A 22,920-nucleotide genomic window follows, 5' to 3' on the forward strand; every position below is an offset into this window, starting at 1 on the left:
AGCTACGGCCTAGCGAGCCTGTCAGAGCTACGGCCTAGCGAGCCTGTCAGAGCTACGGCCTAGCTGGCCTGTCAGAGCTACGGCCTAGCGAGCCTGTCAGAGCTACGTCCTAGCGAGCCTGTCAGAGCTACGGCCTAGCTGGCCTGTCAGAGCTACGGCCTAGCGAGCCTGTCAGAGCTACGGCAGAGCTACGGCCTAGCGGGCCTGTCAGAGCTACGTCCTAGCGAGCCTGTCAGAGCTACGTCCTAGCGAGCTTGTCAGAGCTACGGCCTAGCTGGCCTGTCAGAGCTACGGCCTAGCGAGCCTGTCAGAGCTACGGCCTAGCGAGCCTGTCAGAGCTACGGCCTAGCGAGCCTGTCAGAGCTACGGCCTAGCGAGCCTGTCAGAGCTACAATCTGTCTTTACTGCCTTTGTTGAACTGAAATAGGTACTTAATGCAGGTAAAACCAAGTGCATGTTATTTTCCAAATCACGTAAAAATGTATCTGATGATTTATGTACATTGGATGGTGCCCTCATTGATCGTGTCCCCACTTATAAATATCTGGGCATCTGGATGGACGAAAAGTTATCTTTCAAAAAGCATGTTGATGAGTTAGTTAAGAAATCAAGACTTAAAATATGTTTATTTCATAGCAATAGGTCCTGTCTTTCATTAAATAGCAGAAAACAAATCATTCAGTCAACATTCATTCTGGTTATTGATTATGGCGATATTGTCTATATGAATGCAGCTGCCACTGTATTGAAGCCATTGGGACACAGTTTATCATTGCACTTTATTACGGATGGTTCACATCAGGCATAGTGGAATTGTTGTTGATTGACGTGTTATTTATTGATGTTTGACAGGTCGTCTTTGTAAATAACAATTTGTCCTTTATTGATCTACCTGTATAAATAAAGTAAAAAAATATATAAAAATAAAATAAAAACAATATATATATATATACATATACACAGTTGAAGTTGGAAGTTTACATACACTTAAGTTGGAGTCATTAAAACTCGTTTTTCAACCACTTTTGGCAAGTCGGTTAGGACATCTACTTTGTGCATGACACAAGTCATTTTTCCAACAATTGTTTACAGACAGATTATTTCACTTATAATTCACTGTATCACAATTCCAGTGGGTCAGAAGTTTACATACACTAAGTTGACTGTGCCTTTAAACAGTTTGGAAAATTCCAAAAAATTATGTCATGGCTTTAGAAGCTTCTGATAGGCTAATTGACATCATTTGAGTCAATTGGAGGTGTACCTGTGGATGTATTTCAAGGCCTACCTTCAAACTCAGTGCCTCTTTGCTTGACATCATGGGAAAATCTAAAGAAATCAGCAAAGACCTCAGAAAAATATTTGTAGACCTCCACAAGTCTGGTTCATCCTTGGGAGCAATTTCCAAACGCCTGAAGGTACCACGTTCATCTGTACAATCAATAGTATGCAAGTATAAACACCATGGGACCACGCATCCGTCATACCGCTCTGGAAGGAGACGTGTTCTGTCTTCTAGAGATTAATGTACTTTGGGGCGAAAAGTGCAAATCTATCGCAGAACAACAGCAAAGGACCTTGTGAAGATGCTGGAGGAAACAGGTACAAAAGTATCTATATCTACAGTAAAACGAGTCCTATATCGACATAACCTGAAAGGCCGCTCAGCAAGGAAGAAGCCACTGCTCCAAAACCGCCAAAAGAAGCCAGACTGCGGTTTGCAACTGCACATGGGGACAAAGATCGTACTTTTTGGAGGAAAAAGGGGGTTGCTTGCAAGCCAAAGAACACCATCCCAACCGTGAAGAACAGGGGTGGAAGCATCATGCTGTGGGGGTGCTTTGCTGCAGGAGGGACTGGTGCACTTCACAAAATAGATGGCATCATGAGGAAGGAAAATTATGTGGATATATTGAAGCAACATCTCAAGACATCAGTCTGGAAGTTAAAGCTTGGTCGCAAATGGGTCTTCCAAATGGACAATGACCCCGAGCATACTTCCAAAGTTGTGGCAAAATGGCTTAAGGACAACAAAGTCAAGGTATTGGAGTGGCCATCACAAAGCCCTGACCTCAATCCTATAGAAACTTTGTGGGCAGAACTGAAATCGTGTGTGCGAGCAAGGAGGCCTACAAACCTGACTCAGTTACACCAGCTCTGTCAGGAGGAATGGGCCAAAATTCACCCAACTTATTGTGGGAAGCTTGTGGAAGGTTACCCGAAACGTTTGACCCAAGTTAAACAATTTAAAGGCAATGCTACCAAATACTAATTGAGTGTATGTAAACTTCTGACCCACTGGGAATGTGATGAAAGAAATAAAAGCTGAAATAAATCATTCTCTCTACTATTATTCTGACATTTCACATTCTTAAAATAAAGTGGTGATCCTAAAGACAGGGAATTTTTACTAGGATTAAATGTCAGGAATTGTGAAAAACTGAGTTTAACTGTATTTGGCTAAGGTGTATGTAAACTTCCGACTTCAACTGTATATACACACAATGCATTTGGAAAGTATTCAGACCCCTTCTCCACATTTTGTTACGTTACAGCCTTACTTTAAAATTGATTAACAAATTCTCAGCAATCTACACAATGATGACAAAGCAACAACAGGTTTTTATTTATTTTTGCAAATGTATTTAAAACAACAATATTCAAGGCTGTAATCGCTGCCAAAGGTGCTTCAACAATGTACTGAGTAAAGGGTCTGAATACTTATGTAAATTTGATATCTGTTTTTTTAATTTCTAAAAACCAATTTTTGCTTTGTCATTATGGGGTATTGTGTGTAGATTTAAAAAAACTATTTAATCAAGTTTAGAATATTCAACACAGTGCATTTGGAAATTATTCAGACCCCTTGACTTTTTCCAAATGTTTGTTGCGTTACAGCCTTATTCTAAAATTGATTAAACCGTTTTTTCCCCTAATCAATCTACACACAATACCCCATAATGACAAAGCAAAAACAGGTTTTTAGAAATGTTTGCTAATTTATAAAGAATAGAAAACTGAAATATCACATTTACATAAGTATTATATATATATATATTTTTTTTTTTAAATATATAAACTTAAGTCAATAAAGGATTTACAAAGACGACAAACATCAATAAACAACACATCAATCAACACCAATTCCACTATGCCTGATGTATGAACCTACCATCACTATTAAAGCGCTGTGATAAACTGTTTCCCAATGTTTTCATTTCAGTGGCAGCTGTATTTATATAGTCAATAACCAGAATTTCATAAAATGTTATATTTTTAGAAAACGGCTCAGTACCATTATCCTCTCAAGGTGAGGTATTGAAAACAGGGGTGCCAATAATTTTGACACCTATCTTCTGGAGAATTGTTTTTATTACTTGTTCAAATCTCTTTCTCTGAGCAATTGGATTAGTATAAAATATACTTTACTTTTTTAAGCATACACTATAGCGCAGTATTTTAATTATTGATTTTATACAGTCTTGTTTACCCAATCTTTATCAAGGGGGTGTCAATAATTTCGGACCCCACTGTCCTAGAAGACAGTGGGGTCCGAAATATGAATAGGGTTGGCGTGGCAATACGTACTTGCGGTAAGCACATTTGACGTTGTAGCCGGCGGCAGAGTTGAGAACAGGGATTCCCAGAGCCTGGTAGACATTCTTCCATACGGACCCGCTCTCAATCTGCTCAGAACACAGTGAAAGAGAGACAGTAGAGAGCCAATATGTCACATTAGAACATTAATCAAGGACAAAGGCTGGTGACATCTACAAAACGGTTTGAGCTGTATTATGATCAGTGGAGCTGGGTACACATCATGGAAGCCTCCCCGTTTCTGAAACGGTTTGAGCTGTATTATGATCAGTGGAGCTGGGTACACATCATGGAAGCCTCCCCGTTTCTGAAACGGTTTGAGCTGTATTATGATCAGTGGAGCTGGGTACACATCATGGAAGCCTCCCGTTTCTGAAACGGTTTGAGCTGTATTATGATCAGTGGAGCTGGGAACACACATCATGGAAGCCTCCCGTTTCTGAAACAGTTTGAGCTGTATTATGATCAGTGGAGCTGGGAACACATCATGGAAGCCTCCCCGTTTCTGGAAACGGTTTGAGCTGTATTATGATCAGTGGAGCTGGGTACACATCATGGAAGCCTCCCGTTTCTGAAACGGTTTGAGCTGTATTATGATCAGTGGAGCTGGGTACACATCATGGAAGCCTCCCGTTTCTGAAACGGTTTGAGCTGTATTATGATCAGTGGAGCTGGGAACACACATCATGGAAGCCTCCCGTTTCTGGAAACGGTTTGAGCTGTATTATGATCAGTGGAGCTGGGTACACATCATGGAAGCCTCCCCGTTTCTGAAACGGTTTGAGCTGTATTATGATCAGTGGAGCTGGGTACACATCATGGAAGCCTCCCGTTTCTGAAACGGTTTGAGCTGTATTATGATCAGTGGAGCTGGGTACACATCATGGAAGCCTCCCCGTTTCTGAAACGGTTTGAGCTGTATTATGATCAGTGGAGCTGGGTACACATCATGGAAGCCTCCCGTTTCTGGAAACGGTTTGAGCTGTATTATGATCAGTGGAGCTGGGTACACATCATGGAAGCCTCCCGTTTCTGAAACGGTTTGAGCTGTATTATGATCAGTGGAGCTGGGTACACATCATGGAAGCCTCCCGTTTCTGAAACGGTTTGAGCTGTATTATGATCAGTGGAGCTGGGTACACATCATGGAAGCCTCCCGTTTCTGAAACGGTTTGAGCTGTATTATGATCAGTGGAGCTGGGAACACACATCATGGAAGCCTCCCGTTTCTGGAAATGGTTTGAGCTGTATTATGATCAGTGGAGCTGGGAACACACATCATGGAAGCCTCCTCGTTTCTGAAACGGTTTGAGCTGTATTATGATCAGTGGAGCTGGGAACACACATCATGGAAGCCTCCCCGTTTCTGAAACGGTTTGAGCTGTATTATGATCAGTGGAGCTGGGTACACATCATGGAAGCCTCCCGTTTCTGAAACGGGTTTGAGCTGTATTATGATCAGTGGAGCTGGGTACACATCATGGAAGCCTCCCCGTTTCTGAAACGGTTTGAGCTGTATTATGATCAGTGGAGCTGGGTACACATCATGGAAGCCTCCCCGTTTCTGAAACGGTTTGAGCTGTATTATGATCAGTGGAGCTGGGAACACACATCATGGAAGCCTCCCGTTTCTGAAACGGTTTGAGCTGTATTATGATCAGTGGAGCTGGGTACACATCATGGAAGCCTCCCGTTTCTGAAACGGTTTGAGCTGTATTATGATCAGTGGAGCTGGGTACACATCATGGAAGCCTCCCCGTTTCTGAAACGGTTTGAGCTGTATTATGATCAGTGGAGCTGGGAACACACATCATGGAAGCCTCCCCGTTTCTGAAACGGTTTGAGCTGTATTATGATCAGTGGAGCTGGGTACACACATCATGGAAGCCTCCCCGTTTCTGAAACGGTTTGAGCTGTATTATGATCAGTGGAGCTGGGTACACATCATGGAAGCCTCCCCGTTTCTGAAACGGTTTGAGCTGTATTATGATCAGTGGAGCTGGGTACACATCATGGAAGCCTCCCCGTTTCTGAAACGGTTTGAGCTGTATTATGATCAGTGGAGCTGGGTACACATCATGGAAGCCTCCCCGTTTCTGGAAACGGTTTGAGCTGTATTATGATCAGTGGAGCTGGGTACACATCATGGAAGCCTCCCGTTTCTGAAACGGTTTGAGCTGTATTATGATCAGTGGAGCTGGGTACACATCATGGAAGCCTCCCGCTTTCTGAAACGGTTTGAGCTGTATTATGATCAGTGGAGCTGGGAACACACATCATGGAAGCCTCCCCGTTTCTGAAACGGTTTGAGCTGTATTATGATCAGTGGAGCTGGGAACACATCATGGAAGCCTCCCCGTTTCTGAAACGGTTTGAGCTGTATTATGATCAGTGGAGCTGGGTACACACATCATGGAAGCCTCCCCGTTTCTGAAACGGTTTGAGCTGTATTATGATCAGTGGAGCTGGGTACACATCATGGAAGCCTCCCCGTTTCTGAAACGGTTTGAGCTGTATTATGATCAGTGGAGCTGGGAACACATCATGGAAGCCTCCCGTTTCTGAAACGGTTTGAGCTGTATTATGATCAGTGGAGCTGGGTACACATCATGGAAGCCTCCCCGTTTCTGAAACGGTTTGAGCTGTATTATGATCAGTGGAGCTGGGTACACATCATGGAAGCCTCCCGTTCTGGAAACGGTTTGAGCTGTATTATGATCAGTGGAGCTGGGTACACATCATGGAAGCCTCCCCGTTTCTGAAACGGTTTGAGCTGTATTATGATCAGTGGAGCTGGGTACACATCATGGAAGCCTCCCCGTTTCTGAAACGGTTTGAGCTGTATTATGATCAGTGGAGCTGGGTACACATCATGGAAGCCTCCCCGTTTCTGAAACGGTTTGAGCTGTATTATGATCAGTGGAGCTGGGAACACACATCATGGAAGCCTCCCCGTTTCTGAAACGGTTTGAGCTGTATTATGATCAGTGGAGCTGGGAACACACATCATGGAAGCCTCCCCGTTTCTGAAACGGTTTGAGCTGTATTATGATCAGTGGAGCTGGGAACACACATCATGGAAGCCTCCCGTTTCGGAAACGGTTTGAGCTGTATTATGATCAGTGGAGCTGGGAACACACATCATGGAAGCCTCCCGTTTCTGGAAACGGTTTGAGCTGTATTATGATCAGTGGAGCTGGGAACACACATCATGGAAGCCTCCCCGTTTCTGAAACGGTTTGAGCTGTATTATGATCAGTGGAGCTGGGTACACACATCATGGAAGCCTCCCCGTTTCTGCACCAGTCTGTAGAGTTTGAAGAGGTCCAGGTTCCTGTAGCCCAGTACCGGTTTCTTGTTGATGGGGGTTCCTACCAGAGGATAAACAATGTAAATGGTTAGATTAAAAACAGGTTCAGAAGCTACTTTCAGGTGCCAGGTACATAAAGTTTCCTTCAAAACGTTCCACTCAAACTAGTGTTGTCGCGATACCAGAATTTTGACTTCAATACCGATACCAGATTTAGTATCACGAAACGATACTCAATACCGAAACGATACCACAACAAAAAAAATAAAGCATATTACCTAAAGTCACAGAATAGTCACTGGGCTTTTATTTTTATATATTATTTTTTTTTACATTGAACAATATGTTGATAACTGGTAGAACTAAAATAACAAATAGAAAATCTTCTTTTCTATATTCTATATTCTTAAAAGAAATAAAACCCCATGTTGAATAACTCATTACTCATTACAGCTAAATAATTTAATCTATTAAATGAATAGCTTAGTTTCAAAACGACATAAAAACACTGAAGCTAATTTCTGAAGCTTCTACATTGCAATAGTCTAATTTAAATACAATGGATTTTATACAGCATACTACGATTCCCAGAGTGCATTTCAACTCCCAGGGTGCAATGCTCCACCCAGGGCTGCTGGCTGGCTAGTGTTAGCAAGCCCAGACAAAATTGAAGTAGTTTAAATACACTGCTCAAAAAAATAAAGGGAACACTAAAATAACACATCCTAGATCTGAATGAATGAAATAATCTTATTAAATACTTTTTTCTTTACATAGTTGAATGTGCTGACAACAAAATCACACAAAAAATATCAATGGAAATCAAATGTATCAACCCATGGAGGTCTGGATTTGGAGTCACCCTCAAAATTAAAGTGGAAAACCACACTACAGGCTGATCCAACTTTGATGTAATGTCCTTAAAACAAGTCAAAATGAGGCTCAGTCGTGTGTGTGGCCTCCACGTGCCTGTATGACCTCCCCTACAATGCCTGGGCATGCTCCTGATGAGGTGGCGGATGGTCTCCTGAGGGATCTCCTCCCAGACCTGGACTAAAGCATCCGCCAACTCCTGGACAGTCTGTGGTGCAACGTGGCGTTGGTGGATGGAGCGAGACATGATGTCCCAGATGTGCTCAATTGGATTCAGGTCTGGGGAACGGGCGGGCCAGTCCATAGCATCAATGCCTTCCTCTTGCAGGAACTGCTGACACACTCCAGCCACATGAGGTCTAGCATTGTCTTGCATTAGGAGGAACCCAGGGCCAACCGCACCAGCATATGGTCTCACAAGGGGTCTGAGGATCTCATCTCGTTACCTAATGGCAGTCAGGCTACCTCTGGCGGGCACATGGAGGGCTGTGCGGCCCCCCAAAGAAATGCCACCCCACACCATGACTGACCCACCGCCAAACCGGTCATGCTGGAGGATGTTGCAGGCAGCAGAATGTTCTCCACGGCGTCTCAAGACTCTGTCACGTGCTCAGTGTGAACCTGCTTTCATCTGTGAAGGGCACAGTGCGCCAGTGGCGAATTTGCCAATCTTGGTGTTCTCTGGCAAATGCCAACGTCCTGCACGGTGTTGGGCTGTAAGCACAACCCCCACCTGTGGACGTCGGGCACTCATACCACCCTCATGGAGTCTGTTTCTGACCGTTTGAGCAGACACATGCACATTTGTGGCCTGCTGGAGGTCATTTTGCAGGGCTCTGGCAGTGCTCCCCCCTGCTCCTCCTTGCACAAAGGCGGAGGTAGCGGTCCTGCTGCTGGGTTGTTGCCCTCCCACGGCCTCCTCCACGCCTCCTGATGTACTGGCCTGTCTCCTGGTAGCGCCTCCATGCTCTGGACACTACGCTGACAGACACAGCAAACCTTCTTCCCACAGCTCGCATTGATGTGCCATCCTGGATGAGCTGCACTACCTGAGCCACTTGTGTGGGTTGTAGACTCCGTCTCATGCTACCACTAGAGTGAAAGCGCATTCAAAAGTGACCAAAACATCAGCCAGGAAGCATAGGAACTGAGAAGTGGTCTGTGGTCACCAACTGCAAAACCACTCCTTTATTGGGGGGGTGTCTTGCTAATTGCCTATAATTTCCACCTGTTGTCTATTCCATTTGCACAACAGCATGTGAAATGTATTGTCAATCAGTGTTGCTTCCTAAGTGGACAGTTTGATTTCACAGAAGTGTGATTGACTTGGAGTTACATTGTGTTGTTTAAGTGTTCCCTTTATTTTTTTGAGCAGTGTATATTGCTGTCAGTTATGAGTGCATTTCACATTACTTTTGGGTTTGTAATCATATTCTAATGCTCTCATGAATGTCATGCTGAATAAACACTACCGTTCAAAAATGTGGGGTCACTTAGACATTTCCTTGTTTTTGAAAGAAAATCAATTTTGTTGTCCATTTAAATAACATCAAATTGATCAGAACTACAGTGTAGACATTGTTCATGTTGTAAATGGCTATTGTAGCTGGAATCGGCTGATTTTTAATGGAATATCTACATTTACATTTACGTCATTTAGCAGACGCTCTTATCCAGAGCGACTTACAAATTGGTGCATTCACCTTATGATAGCCAGTGGGACAACCACTTTACAATTTATATTTTTCTAATTTTTAAATTTTTAGAGTATTTTTTTTGATTTCATTATCATTATATATATATTATAAATTTTTTGGTGGGGTGGTGTGGAGGGGGTGGTAGATGGATTACTTTTACATAGGCGTACAGAGGCACATTATCAGCAACCATCAGTCCTGTGTTCCAATGGCGCGTTGTGTTTGCTAATCCAAGTTTATCATTTTAAAAAGGGTAATAGATCATTAGAAAACCCTTTTGCAATTATGTTAGCACAGCTGAAAACTGTTGTGTCTGGGGCGGCAGGTAGCTTAGTGGTTAAGAGTGTTGTGCCAGTAACCGAAAGGTCACTGGTTCTAATCCCCGAGCCAACTAGGTGAAAAATATGTCGATGTGCCCTTGAGCAAGGCACTTAAACCTAATTGCTCCTGTAAGTCGCTCTGGATAAGAGCGTCTGCTTCTCCTCCCTGCTGAATCCCCCTTGGATTGCGTCCTACCTGACCGGTCGCTCCTACCAAGTGGCGTGGCGAGAAGCTGTCTCCGCACCACGTGCTCTCACCACTGGTGTCCCCCAGGGCTCAGTTCTAGGCCCTCTCCTGTTCTCGCTATACACCAAGTCACTTGGCTCTGTCATATCCTCACATGGCCTCTCCTATCATTGCTACGCTGACGATACACAACTAATCTTCTCCTTTCCCCCTTCTGATAACCAGGTGGCGAATCGCATCTCTGCATGTCTGGCAGACATATCAGTATGGATGACGGATCACCACCTCAAGCTGAACCTTGGCAAGACAGAGCTGCTCTTCCTCCCGGGAAGGACTGCCCGTCCATGATCTCGCCATCACGGTTGACAACTCACGTTGTGTCCTCCTCCCAGAGTGCGAAGAGCCTTGGCGTGACCCTGGACAACACCCTGTCGTTCTCCCGCTAACATCAAGGTGGTGACCCGATCCTGTAGGTTCATGCTCTACAACATTCGCAGAGTACCGACCCTGCCTTACACAGGAAGCGGCACAGGTCCTAATCCAGGCACTTGTCATCTCCCGTCTGGATTACTGCAACTCGCTGTTGGCTGGGCTCCCTGCCTGTGCCATTAAACCCCTACAACTCATCCAGAATGCCACAGCCCGTCTGGTGTTCAACCTTCCCAAGTTCTCTCACGTCACCCCGCTCCTCCGCACACTCCACTGGCTTCCAGTTGAAGCTCGCATCTGCTACAAGACCATGGTGCTTGCCTATGGTGCTGTGAGGGGAACGGCACCTCCGTACCTTCAGGCTCTGATCAGTCCCTACACCCAAACGAGGGCATTGCGTTCATCCACCTCTGGCCTGCTGGCTCCCTTCCTCTGCGGAAGCATAGTTCCCGGCTCAGCCCAGTCAAAACTGTTCGCTGCTCTGCACCCCAATGGTGGAACAAGCTCCCTCACGACGCCAGGACAGCGGAGTCACTCACCACCTTCGGAGACATTTGAAACCCCACCTCTTTAAGGAATACCTGGGATAGGATAAAGTAATCCTTCTACCCCCCAAAAATTTTTTTTTATATATAAAAAATAAAAAATAAATAAAATATAAAAAAATCTATTGTAAAGTGGTTATCCCACTGGCTATAGGGTGAATGCACCAATTTGTAAGTCGCTCTGGATAAGAGCGTCTGCTAAATGACGTAAATGTAAATGTAAATGACTAAAATGTAAATGTAATTAAAGAAGCAATAAAACTGGCCTTCTAGAGACTAGAGAGGTGGTCCTCTGTAGCTCAGCTGGTAGAGCACGGCGCTTGTAATGCCAGGGTAGTGGGTTCGATCCCCGGGACCACCCATACACAAAAATGTATGCACGCATGAATGTAAGTCGCTTTGGATAAAAGTGTCTGCTAAATGGCATATTATTATTATTATTATTATTATTATTAGTTGAGTATCTGGAGCATCAGCAATTGTGGGTTCGATTACAGGATCAAAATGGCCATAAACAAAGAACTTGCTCTAACCAGAATAGAAAGAGGAGTGGGAAAAGTCCAGGGTCTGTGTTCTTTTGCCCATCTTCATCTTTTCTTTTTATTGGCCAGTCTGAGATATGGCTTTTTCTTTGCAACTCTGCCTAGAAGGTCAGCATCCCGGAGTCGCCTCTTCACTGTTGACGTTTAGACTGGTGTTTTGCGGGTACTATTTAATGAAGCTGCCAGTTGAGGACCTGTGAGGTGTCTGTTTCTCAAACTAGACACTCTAATGTATTTGTCCTCTTGCTCAGTTGTGCACCGGGGCCTCCCACTCCTCTTTCTATTCTGGTTAGAGCCAGTTTGCGGTGTTCTGTGAAGGGAGTAGTACACAGCGTTGTACGAGATCTTCAGTTTCTTGGCAATTTCTCGCATGGAATAGCCTTCATTTCTCAGAACAAGAATAGACTGACGAGTTTCAGAAGAAAGTTATTTGTTTCTGGCCATTTTGAGCCTGTAATAGAACCCACAATTGCTGATGCTCCAGATACTCAACTAGTCTCAAGAAGGCCAGTTTTATTGCTTCTTTAATCAGCACAACAGTTTTCAGCTGTGCTAACATAATTGCAAAAGGGTTTCTAATGATCACTTAGCCTTTTAAAATGATACACTTGGATTAGCAAACACAACGTGCCATTGGAACACATGACTGATGGTTGCTGATAATGGGCCTCTGTACGCCTATGTAGATATTCCATAAAAAATCAGCCGTTTCCAGCTACAATAGCCATTTACAACATTAACAATGTCTACACTGTATTTCTGATCAATTTGATGTTATTTTAATGGATAACAAAATTGATTTTCTTTCGAAAACAAGGACATTTCTAAGTGACCCCAAACTTTTGAACGGTATTGTATGTTAATGTCATTGTCACAAAAAAATATTCAAATGTAGTTGCTAGTAGAATAACATTACAATGCAAATGTCATGTGTAAAATAGTTATTTATGTTGTTTTGGAACTAAATCTTCCTTCCTTTGCTTTGCAACACCTTTTGCTTAGTTGTTTTGGTAGGCTGGCCCTCATCATCTGCTCTGTAAGCAAAGTATTCCCATAGTTTGCTTCTGCAGCCAGTTTTGTCAACAAGCTGCGGGTGTGGAGGTATGATGTTTTCGTTAGAAGAAGCTGACGGCATTTTCTCCCCTCCGCTTCTCCAAAGTGGCTTGTGCTGTGTCAGCTGTAAGTGTAAGTAGCCTGGTTAGCTTACTACTGCCCCCTTGAGGAGACAAGTAGCCTGGTTAGCTCACTACTGCCCCCTTGAGGAGACAAGTAGCCTGGTTAGCTCACTACTGCCCCCTTGAGGAGACAAGTAGCCTGGTTAGCTCACTACTGCCCCCTTGAGGAGACAAGTAGCCTGGTTAGCTTACTACTGCCCCCTTGAGGAGACAAGTAGCCTGGTTAGCTCACTACTGCCCCCTTGAGGAGACAAGTAGCCTGGTTAGCTCACTACTGCCCCCTTGAGGAGACAAGTAGCCTGGTTAGCTCACTACTGCCCCCTTGAGGAGACAAGTAGTCTGGCTAGCTCACTACTGCCCCCTTGAGGAGATTCAGACAAATTACTAGACAGACTCGATCCTCTCAATCCGTATATGACGTGAGACACATTTAACAGAAGTACCGAAAGTAACAAATTCTAATACATAACAGTTTTTCATGTTCTAGTATCAATAAAGTTGTGAAGTTTCAGTATACCATGCAACACTTATAAACACATTCAACCTCATGAGAGGCAGTTATCTCTTTCAGTCTAGATGGGCGGATCAAACGTCACTACAGACCCTGGTTCGATTCCAGGCTGTATCACAATCCGGCCGGAGTCCCATTGGCCCAACGCCGTCCGGGTTTGGCCGTCATTGTAAATAAGAATTGGTTCTTAACTGACTTGCCTGGTTAAATAAGGGTTAAATATAGAAAATATAAAAACAGGAGTTGGAATTGATCTTAAGCTGTGTGTCTCACCTCTATCCTCCATGAACTTGTACAGCTGCTGCAGGAAGTTCTCTCTCTCCTCAGGGAACGGTTCCACTTCCTCCTGCACACAGGAACAGGACATTACAACACAGATGAGCTTGGCTCCTATAATAATAATATTATTATAATTTGGGGGGTGCTTATATATTCCTGTTACACACAGTGTTAATGAAACATCCGCAGGGAGTGGCTTCACGGCCGGGGTCACCATTGAACAGCACCCCTGGAGCAATTACGGTTAAGTGCCTTGCTCAAGGGCACAGCGACAGATTTTTCACCTTGTCGGCTCCGGTATTTGAACCAGCGACCTTACTGGCCCCAACGCTCTAACCTCGAGGCTACTTGCCAACCTGAAAAGGGTGTGTCACATTCATGCCCCGGAATTTTTTTTAAATGTTTGACTGATTAAAATTCCTTCCAATATAATGTATATACTGTGTGAAAAGAAAGGGTCCTAGAATTGAACCATGGGAGACCCCTTTATTTCGTAAGTTGTCAAAACCCGGATTTCCTCCTGTGCCTCCTCCTGTACCTCCTGTGCCTCCTCCTGTACTCATCAGCAGAAAAACTATTTACACGTCTTTTAATGTTCACATCTTTTAATGTTCACATCTTTTAATGTTCACGTCTTTTAATGTTCACATCTTTTAATGTTCACATCTTTTAATGTTCACGTCTTTTAATGTTCACATCTTTTAATGTTCACGTCTTTTAATGTTCACGTCTTTTAATGTACACGTCTTTTAATGTTCACGTCTTTTAATGTTCACGTCTTTTAATGTACACGTCTTTTAATGTTCACGTCTTTTAATGTTCACATCTTTTAATGTTCACGTCTTTTAATGTTCACGTCTTTTAATGTTCACGTCTTTTAATGTTCATGTCTTTTAATGTTCACGTCTTTTAATGTTCACGTCTTTTAATGTTAATGTCGTTAAATGTTCATGTCTTTAAGCAGCAGAGGTCAATACAAACTGATGCGTTTCGGCGACAGCCTTCGTCAGCGTGAATTATTAGCCAGCAGGATAAAGAGTGAATGATGTGATCATGAATACCTCCTCCTCTTCGCTGGCGTCTTCCTCCTGTTCTTCCTCATTGTCATCTTCCTCACTGCTGGAACTCTCGTCCTTCACCTCTGTCCTCCAGGAGCTGGGCACCGCTGCCTGATGCACAAACTCCAGAGACGCATCCAGCGCTGACACACACACACACACACACACACACACACACACACAGACACACACACACACACACACACACAGACACACACACACACACACAGACACAGACAAGCGGGGACACACACACGGAAACACACACCGAGACACACACACAGACAACATTACATGAGGGCCACTTATCTCCATAATACACATTCACTTTTTCCACATTTTGTTACGTTACTGCTTTATTCTAAAATGGATTAAATACCTTATTTACATAAGTATTCAGACCCTTTGCTATGAGACTCAAAATGTAGCTAAGGTTCATCCTGTTTCCATTGATCATCCTTGATATGCTTCTACAACTTGATTGGAATCCACCTGTGGTATATTCAATTGATTGAACATGATTTGGAAAGGGACACACGTGTCTATATAAGGTCCCACAGTTGACAGCTCGTGTCAGAGCAAAAACCAAGCCATGAGGTCGAAGGAAATTGTCCGTAGAGCTCAGAGACAGGATTGTGTCGAGGCACAGATTTGACGAAGGGTACCAAAACATTTCTGCAGCATTGAAGATCCCCAAGAACACAGTGGCCTCCATCATTCTTAAATGGAAGAAGTTCGGAACCACCAAGACTCTTCCTAGAACTGGCCGCCCGGCCAAACTGAGCAATCGGGGGAGAAGGGCCAAGAACCCAATTGTCACTCTGACAGAGCTTTAGAGTTCCTCTGTGGAGATTGGACTTCCAGAAGGACAACCATCTCTGCAGCACTCCACCAATCAGGGCTTTATGGTAGAGTGGCCAGACGGAAGCCACTCCTCAGTAAAAGGCACATGACAGCCAGCTTGGAGTTTGCCAAAAGGCACCTAAAGGATTCTCTGGTCTGATGAAACCTAGATTTAACTTTTTGGCCTGAATGCCAAGCGTCACGTCTGGAGGAAACCAGGCACCCCTCATCAACTGGCCAACACCATCCCTACGGTGAAGCATGGTGGTGGCAGCATCATGCTGTGGGGATGTTTTTCAGCGGCAGGGACTGGGAGACTAGTCAGGATCGAGCGAAAGATGAATGGAGCAAAGTACAGAGATCCTTGATGAAAACCTGCTCCAGAGCGATCAGGACCTCAGACTGGGGCAAAGGTTCACCTTCCAACAGGACAACGACCCTAAGCGCACAGCCAAGACAACGCAGGAGTGGCTTCGGGACAAGTCTCTGAATGTCCTTGAGTGGCCCAGCCAGAGCCCGGACTTGAACCCGATCGAACATCTCTGGAGAGACCTGAAAATAGCTGTGCAGTGACACTCCCCATCCAACCTGACAGAGCTTGAGAGGATCTGCAGAGAAGAATGGGAGAAACTCCCCAAATACCCAAGAAGACTCGAGGCTGTCATCGCTGCCAAAGGTGCTTTAACAAAGTACTGAGTACAGGGTCTGAATACTTATGTAAATGTAATATTTCAGCTGTTTTTTTTTTATACATTTGAAAAAAAATGTCATTATGGGATATTATGTGTAGATTGATGACAATTTCATCCATTTTAGAATAAGGCGGTAACGTAACAAAATGTGGAAAAAGTCAAGGGGTCTGAATACTTTCCGAATGTACTGTATGCCCCTCACAGATTATTATCTCCATAATACAGATTATTGAAGGGGGAGCAGTTAGCTGACATGATCAGATGTCCATTGGGTTAGGGTTAGGGTGGGGGCAGGGTAAAACATGTCTGTTGAGGTGGGGGGGGGGCAGTTAGCTGACTAGTGGTGGCAATTCAGCAGCCTGATGGTCTGGGGGTAGAAGCTCTTGGTCATGATGCAGCCTGATGGTCTGGGGGTAGAAGCTCTTGGTCATGATGCAGCCTGATGGTCTGGGGGTAGAAGCTCTTGGTCATGATGCAGCTGATGGTTGGGGTAGAAGCTCTTGGTCGTGATGCAGCTGATGGTTGGGGGTAGAAGTCTTGGTCATGATGCAGCCTGATGGTCTGGGGGTAGAAGCTCTTGGTCATGATGCAGCCTGATGGTCTGGGGGTAGAAGCTCTTGGTCATGATGCAGCCTGATGGTCTGGGGGTAGAAGCTCTTGGTCATGATGCAGCCTGATGGTCCGGGGGCAGAAGCTTTGGTCATGATGCAGCCGATGGTTTGGGGGTAGAAGCTTTGGTATGATGCAGTGAGGTGGGGGTAGAAGCTTTGGTCATGATGGAGCCGATGGTTGGGGGTAGAAGCCTTGGTCATGATGAGCCTGATGGTCTGGGGGGTAGAAGCTCTTGGTCATGATGCAGCCTGATGGTCTGGGGGTAGAAGCTCTTGGTCATGATGCAGCCTGATGGTCTGGGGGTAGAAGCTCTTGGTCATGATGCAGCCTGATGGTCTGGGGGTAGAAGCTCTTGGTCATGATGCAGCCTGATGGTCTGGGGGTAGAAGCTTGGTCATGATGCAGCCGATGGTCTGGGGTAGAAGCCTTGGTCATGATGCAGCCTGGATGGTTGGGGGTAGAAGCTTATTGGTCAGTGATGCAGCCTGATGGTCTGGGGGGTAGAAGCTCTTGGTCATGATGCAGCCTGATGGTCTGGGGGTAGAAGCTCTTGGTCATGATGCAGCCTGATGGTCTGGGGGTAGAAGCTCTTGGTCATGATGCAGCCTGATGGTCTGGGGGTAGAAACTCTTGGTCATGATGCTCCTATAATGCCCGCGACAGAGTGATGCAAGCAGGGAGAACAGGCCATGGCTGGGGTGGTTGGAGTCCCTGATGATATTCTTGGCTTTCCTGCAACACCTGGTGTTGTAGCTGTCCTGTAGGGCAGACAGTGTCCAACCAATGGTACGTTCAGCTGAGCGCACCACCCTCTTTAGAGCCTTGCGGTCCGCGGCGGTGGAGTTGCCGTACCCGGCTGTGATGCAGCCCGACAGTAGGCTCTCGATGGTGCTCCTGTAGAACACGGCGGTGGAGTTGCCGTACCCGGCTGTGATGCAGCCTGACAGTAGGCTCTCGATGGTGCTCCTGTAGAACACTGAGGGCCCTTGGGGACAGGCCACATTTCTTCAGCATCCTGAGGTTGAAGAGTCGCTGTCGTGCCTTCTTCACCACAGTGTCCGTGTGGTTTGACCATTACAGCTCCTCTGAGATGTGTACGCCGAGGAATTTCACGTTTTTGACTGCCTCCACGGCGGCCCCGTTGATGAGGATGGGGGCAGTTCAGCTGAAGCTGGTTCCTCCTGAAGTCCACAGTCAGCTCATTTGTTTTACTAACGTTGAAGGAGAGGTTGTTTACCTGGCACCACGCCGTCAGAGTGCCTACCTCCTCACTGTAGGCAGTCTCATCGCTGTTGGTAATCAGGCCTACTGCTGTTGTGGGTATACAGGGAGTACAGGTGGGGACTGAGGACGCACCCTTGTGGGGCCCCCGTGTTGAGGATCAGAGTGGAGGAGGTAATGTGGCTTACCTTCACCACCTGGGGGAGGCCTGTCAGGAAGTCCAGGACCCAGTTGCATAGGGAGGAGTTCAGACCCAGAACCGTGAGCTTTGTGGTGAGCTATAGGACTATGGATTGAAGGGAGAGTGATGAACAGCATCACATATGATCCTCCGTCCGGGTGGGTAAGGGCAGTGTGCAGTGCAATGCCACCGTCCGTGGATCTGTCAGGATGGTCGGTGAATTGGAGAGGGTGGAGTGTGTCTGGGAGGGAGGAGGTGATATGGTCTTTGACTAGCCTCTCAAAGCACTTCATGATGATGGAAGGGAGTGCTACGGGTTAGTTCACTTTCCCTTTCATGGGCACGGGATGATAGTGGACATCTTGAAGCAGGTGTGCTACAATGGTAACCTAGCAACATGAGGTGTCTGTCTCAGCTGTCATGACACCGGTCTCTCTCTGTCTTATGTAATCACAACACTATCAAATATACAGGGATTCAACAAACAATACAAAAACATCTGACAAGCAGAGATTGAAGAAGAAACCTGGTAGAAAAATCTCCAAAGCTTCAAAGAGAACGATGGAGACAGAAAGAGTGCGGGAGCGGGAGGGAGCGAGGGAGAGAGGACGAGCGAGAGGGAGAGAGGACGAGCGAGAGAGAGGAAAAAAGAGAGAGGACGAGAGGGAGAGAGGATGAGAGAGAGAGAGAGAGAAAGAAAGAGGGAGGGAGAGAGGACGAGAGAGAGAGGACCAGAGAGAGAGAGACGACGAGAGAGAGAGACGACGAGAGAGAGAGAGGACGAGAGAGAGAGAGAGAGGACAAGAGGGAGAGAGAGAGAGAGAGGACGAGAGAGAGGATGAGAGAGGGAGAGAGAAAGAAAGAGGGAGGGAGGGATAGAGGACGGGAGAGAGAAGGGGAGAGAGGACCAGAGAGAGAGAGAGGACCAGAGAGAGAGAGAGAGGACGAGAGAGAGAGAGAGAGGACAAGAGAGAGAAAAAATAGGGAGAGAGGATGAGATGGAGAGAGAGAGAGGACCAGAGAAAGAGAGAGAGGACGAGAGGGAGAGAGAGGACGAGAGGGAGAGAGAGAGGACGAGAGGGAGAGAGAGAGGACGAGAGGGAGAGAGAGGACGAGAGAGAGGACGAGAGGGAGAGAGAGGACCAGAGAAAGAGAGAGAGGACGAGAGGGAGAGAGAGGACGAGAGGGAGAGAGAGAGGATGAGAGGGAGAGAGAGAGGACGAGAGGGAGAGAGAGAGGAAGAGAGGGAGAGAGAGGACGAGAGAGAGGACGAGAGAGGGAGAGAGGACGAGAGAGGGAGAGAGAAAGAAAGAGGGAGGGAGAGAGGACGAGAGAGAGAGAGGACCAAAGAGAGAAAGGACGAGAGAGAGAGGACGAGAGAGAGAGAGAGAGAGGACGAGAGAGAGGACGAGAGGGAGAGAGACGACGAGAGAGAGAGAGAGAGAGGACCAGAGAAAGCGAGAGAGGACGAGAGAGAGAGAGAGGACGAGGGAGAGAGAGGACGAGAGAGAGAGAGAGAAGATGAGAGAGAGAGGACGAGAGAGGGAGAGAGGACGAGAGAGGATGAGAGAGGATGAGAGAGGGAGAGAGAAAGAAAGAGGGAGGGAGAGAGGACGAGAGAGAGAGAGGACCAGAGAGAGAGAGAGGGAGAAAGGACGAGAGCGAGAGAGAGAGAGAGAGGACCAAAGAAAGTGAGAGAGGACGAGAGAGAGAGAGAGAGAGAGAGGGTGAGGGAGAGAGAGGAGGAGAAACAGAGAGGACGAGCGAGAGAGTGAGGACGAGAGGGAGAGAGAGAGAGGACGAGAGGGAGAGAGAGAGAGGACGAGAGGGAGAGAGAGAGAGGACGAGAGAGAGAAAGAAAGAGGCAGGGAGAGAGGACGAGAGGGAGAGAGGACCAGAGAGAGAGAGGACGAGAGAGAGAGGACGAGAGAGGGAGAGAGAAAGAAAGAGGGAGAGAGAAAGGAAGAGGGAGAGAGAAAGGACGAGGGAGAGAGAAAGGACGAGGGAGAGAGAAAGGACGAGAGGGAGAGAGAGGAGAGGGAGAGAGAAAGAACGAGGGAGAGAGATAGGACGAGAGAGAGAGGACGAGAGAGAGGGAGTGAGAGGACGAGAGGGAGAGAGGACGAGAGGGAGAGAGTGAGAGGAGAGAGAGAGAAAGGACGAGGGAGAGAGAAAGGACGAGGGAGAGAGATAGGACGAGGGAGAGAGATAGGACGAGGGAGAGAGATAGGACGAGAGAGAGAGAGGACGAGAGAGAGGACGAGAGAGAGGGAGAGAGAGGATGAGAGAGAGAAAGGACGAGGGAGAGAGAAAGGACGAGGGAGAGAGAGAGGACGAGAGGGAGAGAGAGAGGACGAGAGGAGAGAGAGAGGACGAGAGAGAGAAAGAAAGAGGGAGAGAGAGAGGACGAGAGAGAGAAAGAAAGAGGCAGGGAGAGAGGACGAGAGGGAGAGAGGACCAGAGAGAGAGAGGACGAGAGAGGGAGAGAGAAAGGATGAGGGAGAGAGAAAGGACGAGGGAGAGAGAAAGAACGAGGGAGAGAGATAGGACGAGAGAGAGAGGACGAGAGAGAGGGAGTGAGAGGAAGAGAGGGAGAGAGAGGACGAGAGAGAGGGAGTGAGAGGACGAGAGAGAGAAAGGACGAGGGAGAGAGAGGACGAGAGAGAGAAAGAAAGAGGCAGGGAGAGAGGACGAGAGGGAGAGAGGACCAGAGAGAGAGAGGACGAGAGAGAGAGGACGAGAGAGGGAGAGAGAAAGAAAGAGGGAGAGAGAAAGGAAGAGGGAGAGAGAAAGGACGAGGGAGAGAGAAAGGACGAGGGAGAGAGAAAGGACGAGAGGGAGAGAGAGGACGAGGGAGAGAGAAAGAACGAGGGAGAGAGATAGGACGAGAGAGAGAGGACGAGAGAGAGGGAGTGAGAGGACGAGAGGGAGAGAGGACGAGAGGGAGAGAGTGAGAGGACGAGAGAGAGAAAGGAGAGGAGAGAGAAAGGAAGGGAGAGAGATAGGACGAGGGAGAGAGAAAGGACGAGGGAGAGAGATAGGACGAGAGAGAGAGAGGACGAGAGAGAGGACGAGAGAGAGGGAGAGAGAGGATGAGAGAGAGAAAGGACGAGGGAGAGAGAAAGGACGAGGGAGAGAGAGAGGACGAGAGGGAGAGAGAGAGGACGAGAGGGAGAGAGAGAGAGGACGAGAGAGAGAAAGAAAGAGGGAGAGAGAGAGGACGAGAGAGAGAAAGAAAGAGGAGGAGAGAACAGAGGGAGAGAGGACCAGAGAGAGAGAGGACGAGAGAGGGAGAGAGAAAGGACGAGGGTGAGAGAAAGGACGAGGGAGAGAGAAAGGACGAGGGAGAGAGAAAGAACGAGGGAGAGAGATAGGACGAGAGAGAGAGGACGAGAGAGAGAAAGGACGAGGGAGAGAGAGGACGAGAGAGAGAAAGAAAGAGGCAGGGAGAGAGGACGAGAGGGAGAGAGGACCAGAGAGAGAGAGGACGAGAGAGAGAGGACGAGAGAGGGAGAGAGAAAGAAAGAGGGAGAGAGAGAAAGGAAGAGGGAGAGAGAAAGGAGAGGGAGAGAGAAAAGGAGAGGGAGAGAGAAAGGACGAGAGGGAGAGAGAGGACGAGGGAGAGAGAAAGAACGAGGGAGAGAGATAGGACGAGAGAGAGAGGACGAGAGAGAGGGAGTGAGAGGACGAGAGGGAGAGAGGACGAGAGGGAGAGAGTGAGAGGACGAGAGAGAGAAAGGACGAGGGAGAGAGAAAGGACGAGGGAGAGAGATAGGACGAGGGAGAGAGATAGGACGAGGGAGAGAGATAGGACGAGAGAGAGAGAGGACGAGAGAGAGGACGAGAGAGAGGAGAGAGGATGAGAGAGAGAAAGGACGAGGGAGAGAGAAAGGACGAGGGAGAGAGAGAGGACGAGAGGGAGAGAGAGAGGACGAGAGAGAGAAAGAAAGAGGGAGAGAGAGAGGACGAGAGAGAGAAAGAAAGAGGCAGGGTGAGAGGACGAGAGGGAGAGAGGACCAGAGAGAGAGAGGACGAGAGAGGGAGAGAGAAAGGACGAGGGAGAGAGAAAGGACGAGGGAGAGAGAAAGAACGAGGGAGAGAGATAGGACGAGAGAGAGGACGAGAGAGAGGGAGTGAGAGGAAGAGAGGGAGAGAGAGGACGAGAGAGAGGGAGTGAGAGGACGAGGGAGAGAGAAAGGACGAGGAAGAGAGAAAGGACGAGGGAGAGAGGACGAGAGAGAGGGAGTGAGAGGACGAGAGGGAGAGAGAGGATGAGAGAGAGAAGACGAGAGGGAGAGAGAAAGGACGAGGGAGAGAGAAAGGACGAGGGAGAGAGAAAGGACGAGGGAGAGAGATAGGACGAGGGAGAGAGATAGGACGAGGGAGAGAGATAGAACGAGAGAGAGAGAGGACGAGAGAGAGGACGAGAGAGAGGGAGAGAGAGGATGAGGGAGAGAGAAAGGACGAGGGAGAGGGAGAGAGAGGACGAGGGAGAGAGAAAGGACGAGGGAGAGAGAGAGGACGAGAGGGAGAGAGAGAGGACGAGAGGGAGAGAGAGAGGACGAGAGGGAGAGAGAGGACGAGAAAGAGAGAGGACGAGCGAGAGAGCGAGGACGAGAGGTAGAGAGAGAGGGGACGAGAGGTAGAGAGAGAGGGGACGAGAGAGAGAACGAGAGAGCAAAAATAGGGAGAAAGGATGAGAGGGAGAGAGAGAGAGAGAGGACCAGAGAAAGTGAGAGGGAGAGAGAGAGAGAGAGAGAGAAAGGAAAGGAGAGGAGGAAGAAAGAGAGGTGAGAAGGCAGGGAAAGAGAGAGGAGACAAAAGAGAGAGAAAGAGAGAGAGAGAGAG

The 22,920-nt window shown here is 47.2% G+C and overlaps 1 protein-coding gene across 1 annotated transcript in view; it reads right to left on the bottom strand.

Moving 5' to 3' along the window:
• LOC121556150 (AT-rich interactive domain-containing protein 4B-like) overlaps positions 1–16,643 on the bottom strand; it is a 93,805-nt gene extending 77,162 nt beyond the window's left edge. The window contains exons 1-5 of the mRNA XM_045212653.1: positions 16,498–16,643; positions 14,527–14,686; positions 13,460–13,532; positions 6,874–6,968; positions 3,589–3,686 (exon numbers count right to left, since the gene is read on the bottom strand). Of these exons, the coding sequence (XP_045068588.1) occupies positions 3,589–3,686; positions 6,874–6,968; positions 13,460–13,532; positions 14,527–14,686; positions 16,498–16,643 (572 nt within the window). The remainder of the gene's footprint in view (positions 1–3,588; positions 3,687–6,873; positions 6,969–13,459; positions 13,533–14,526; positions 14,687–16,497) is intronic.
• Positions 16,644–22,920: the final 6,277 nt, after the last annotated feature.

The sequence above is a fragment of the Coregonus clupeaformis genome, unplaced genomic scaffold, assembly GCF_020615455.1.
Source record: "Coregonus clupeaformis isolate EN_2021a unplaced genomic scaffold, ASM2061545v1 scaf0037, whole genome shotgun sequence".
Lineage (NCBI taxonomy): Eukaryota > Metazoa > Chordata > Actinopteri > Salmoniformes > Salmonidae > Coregonus > Coregonus clupeaformis.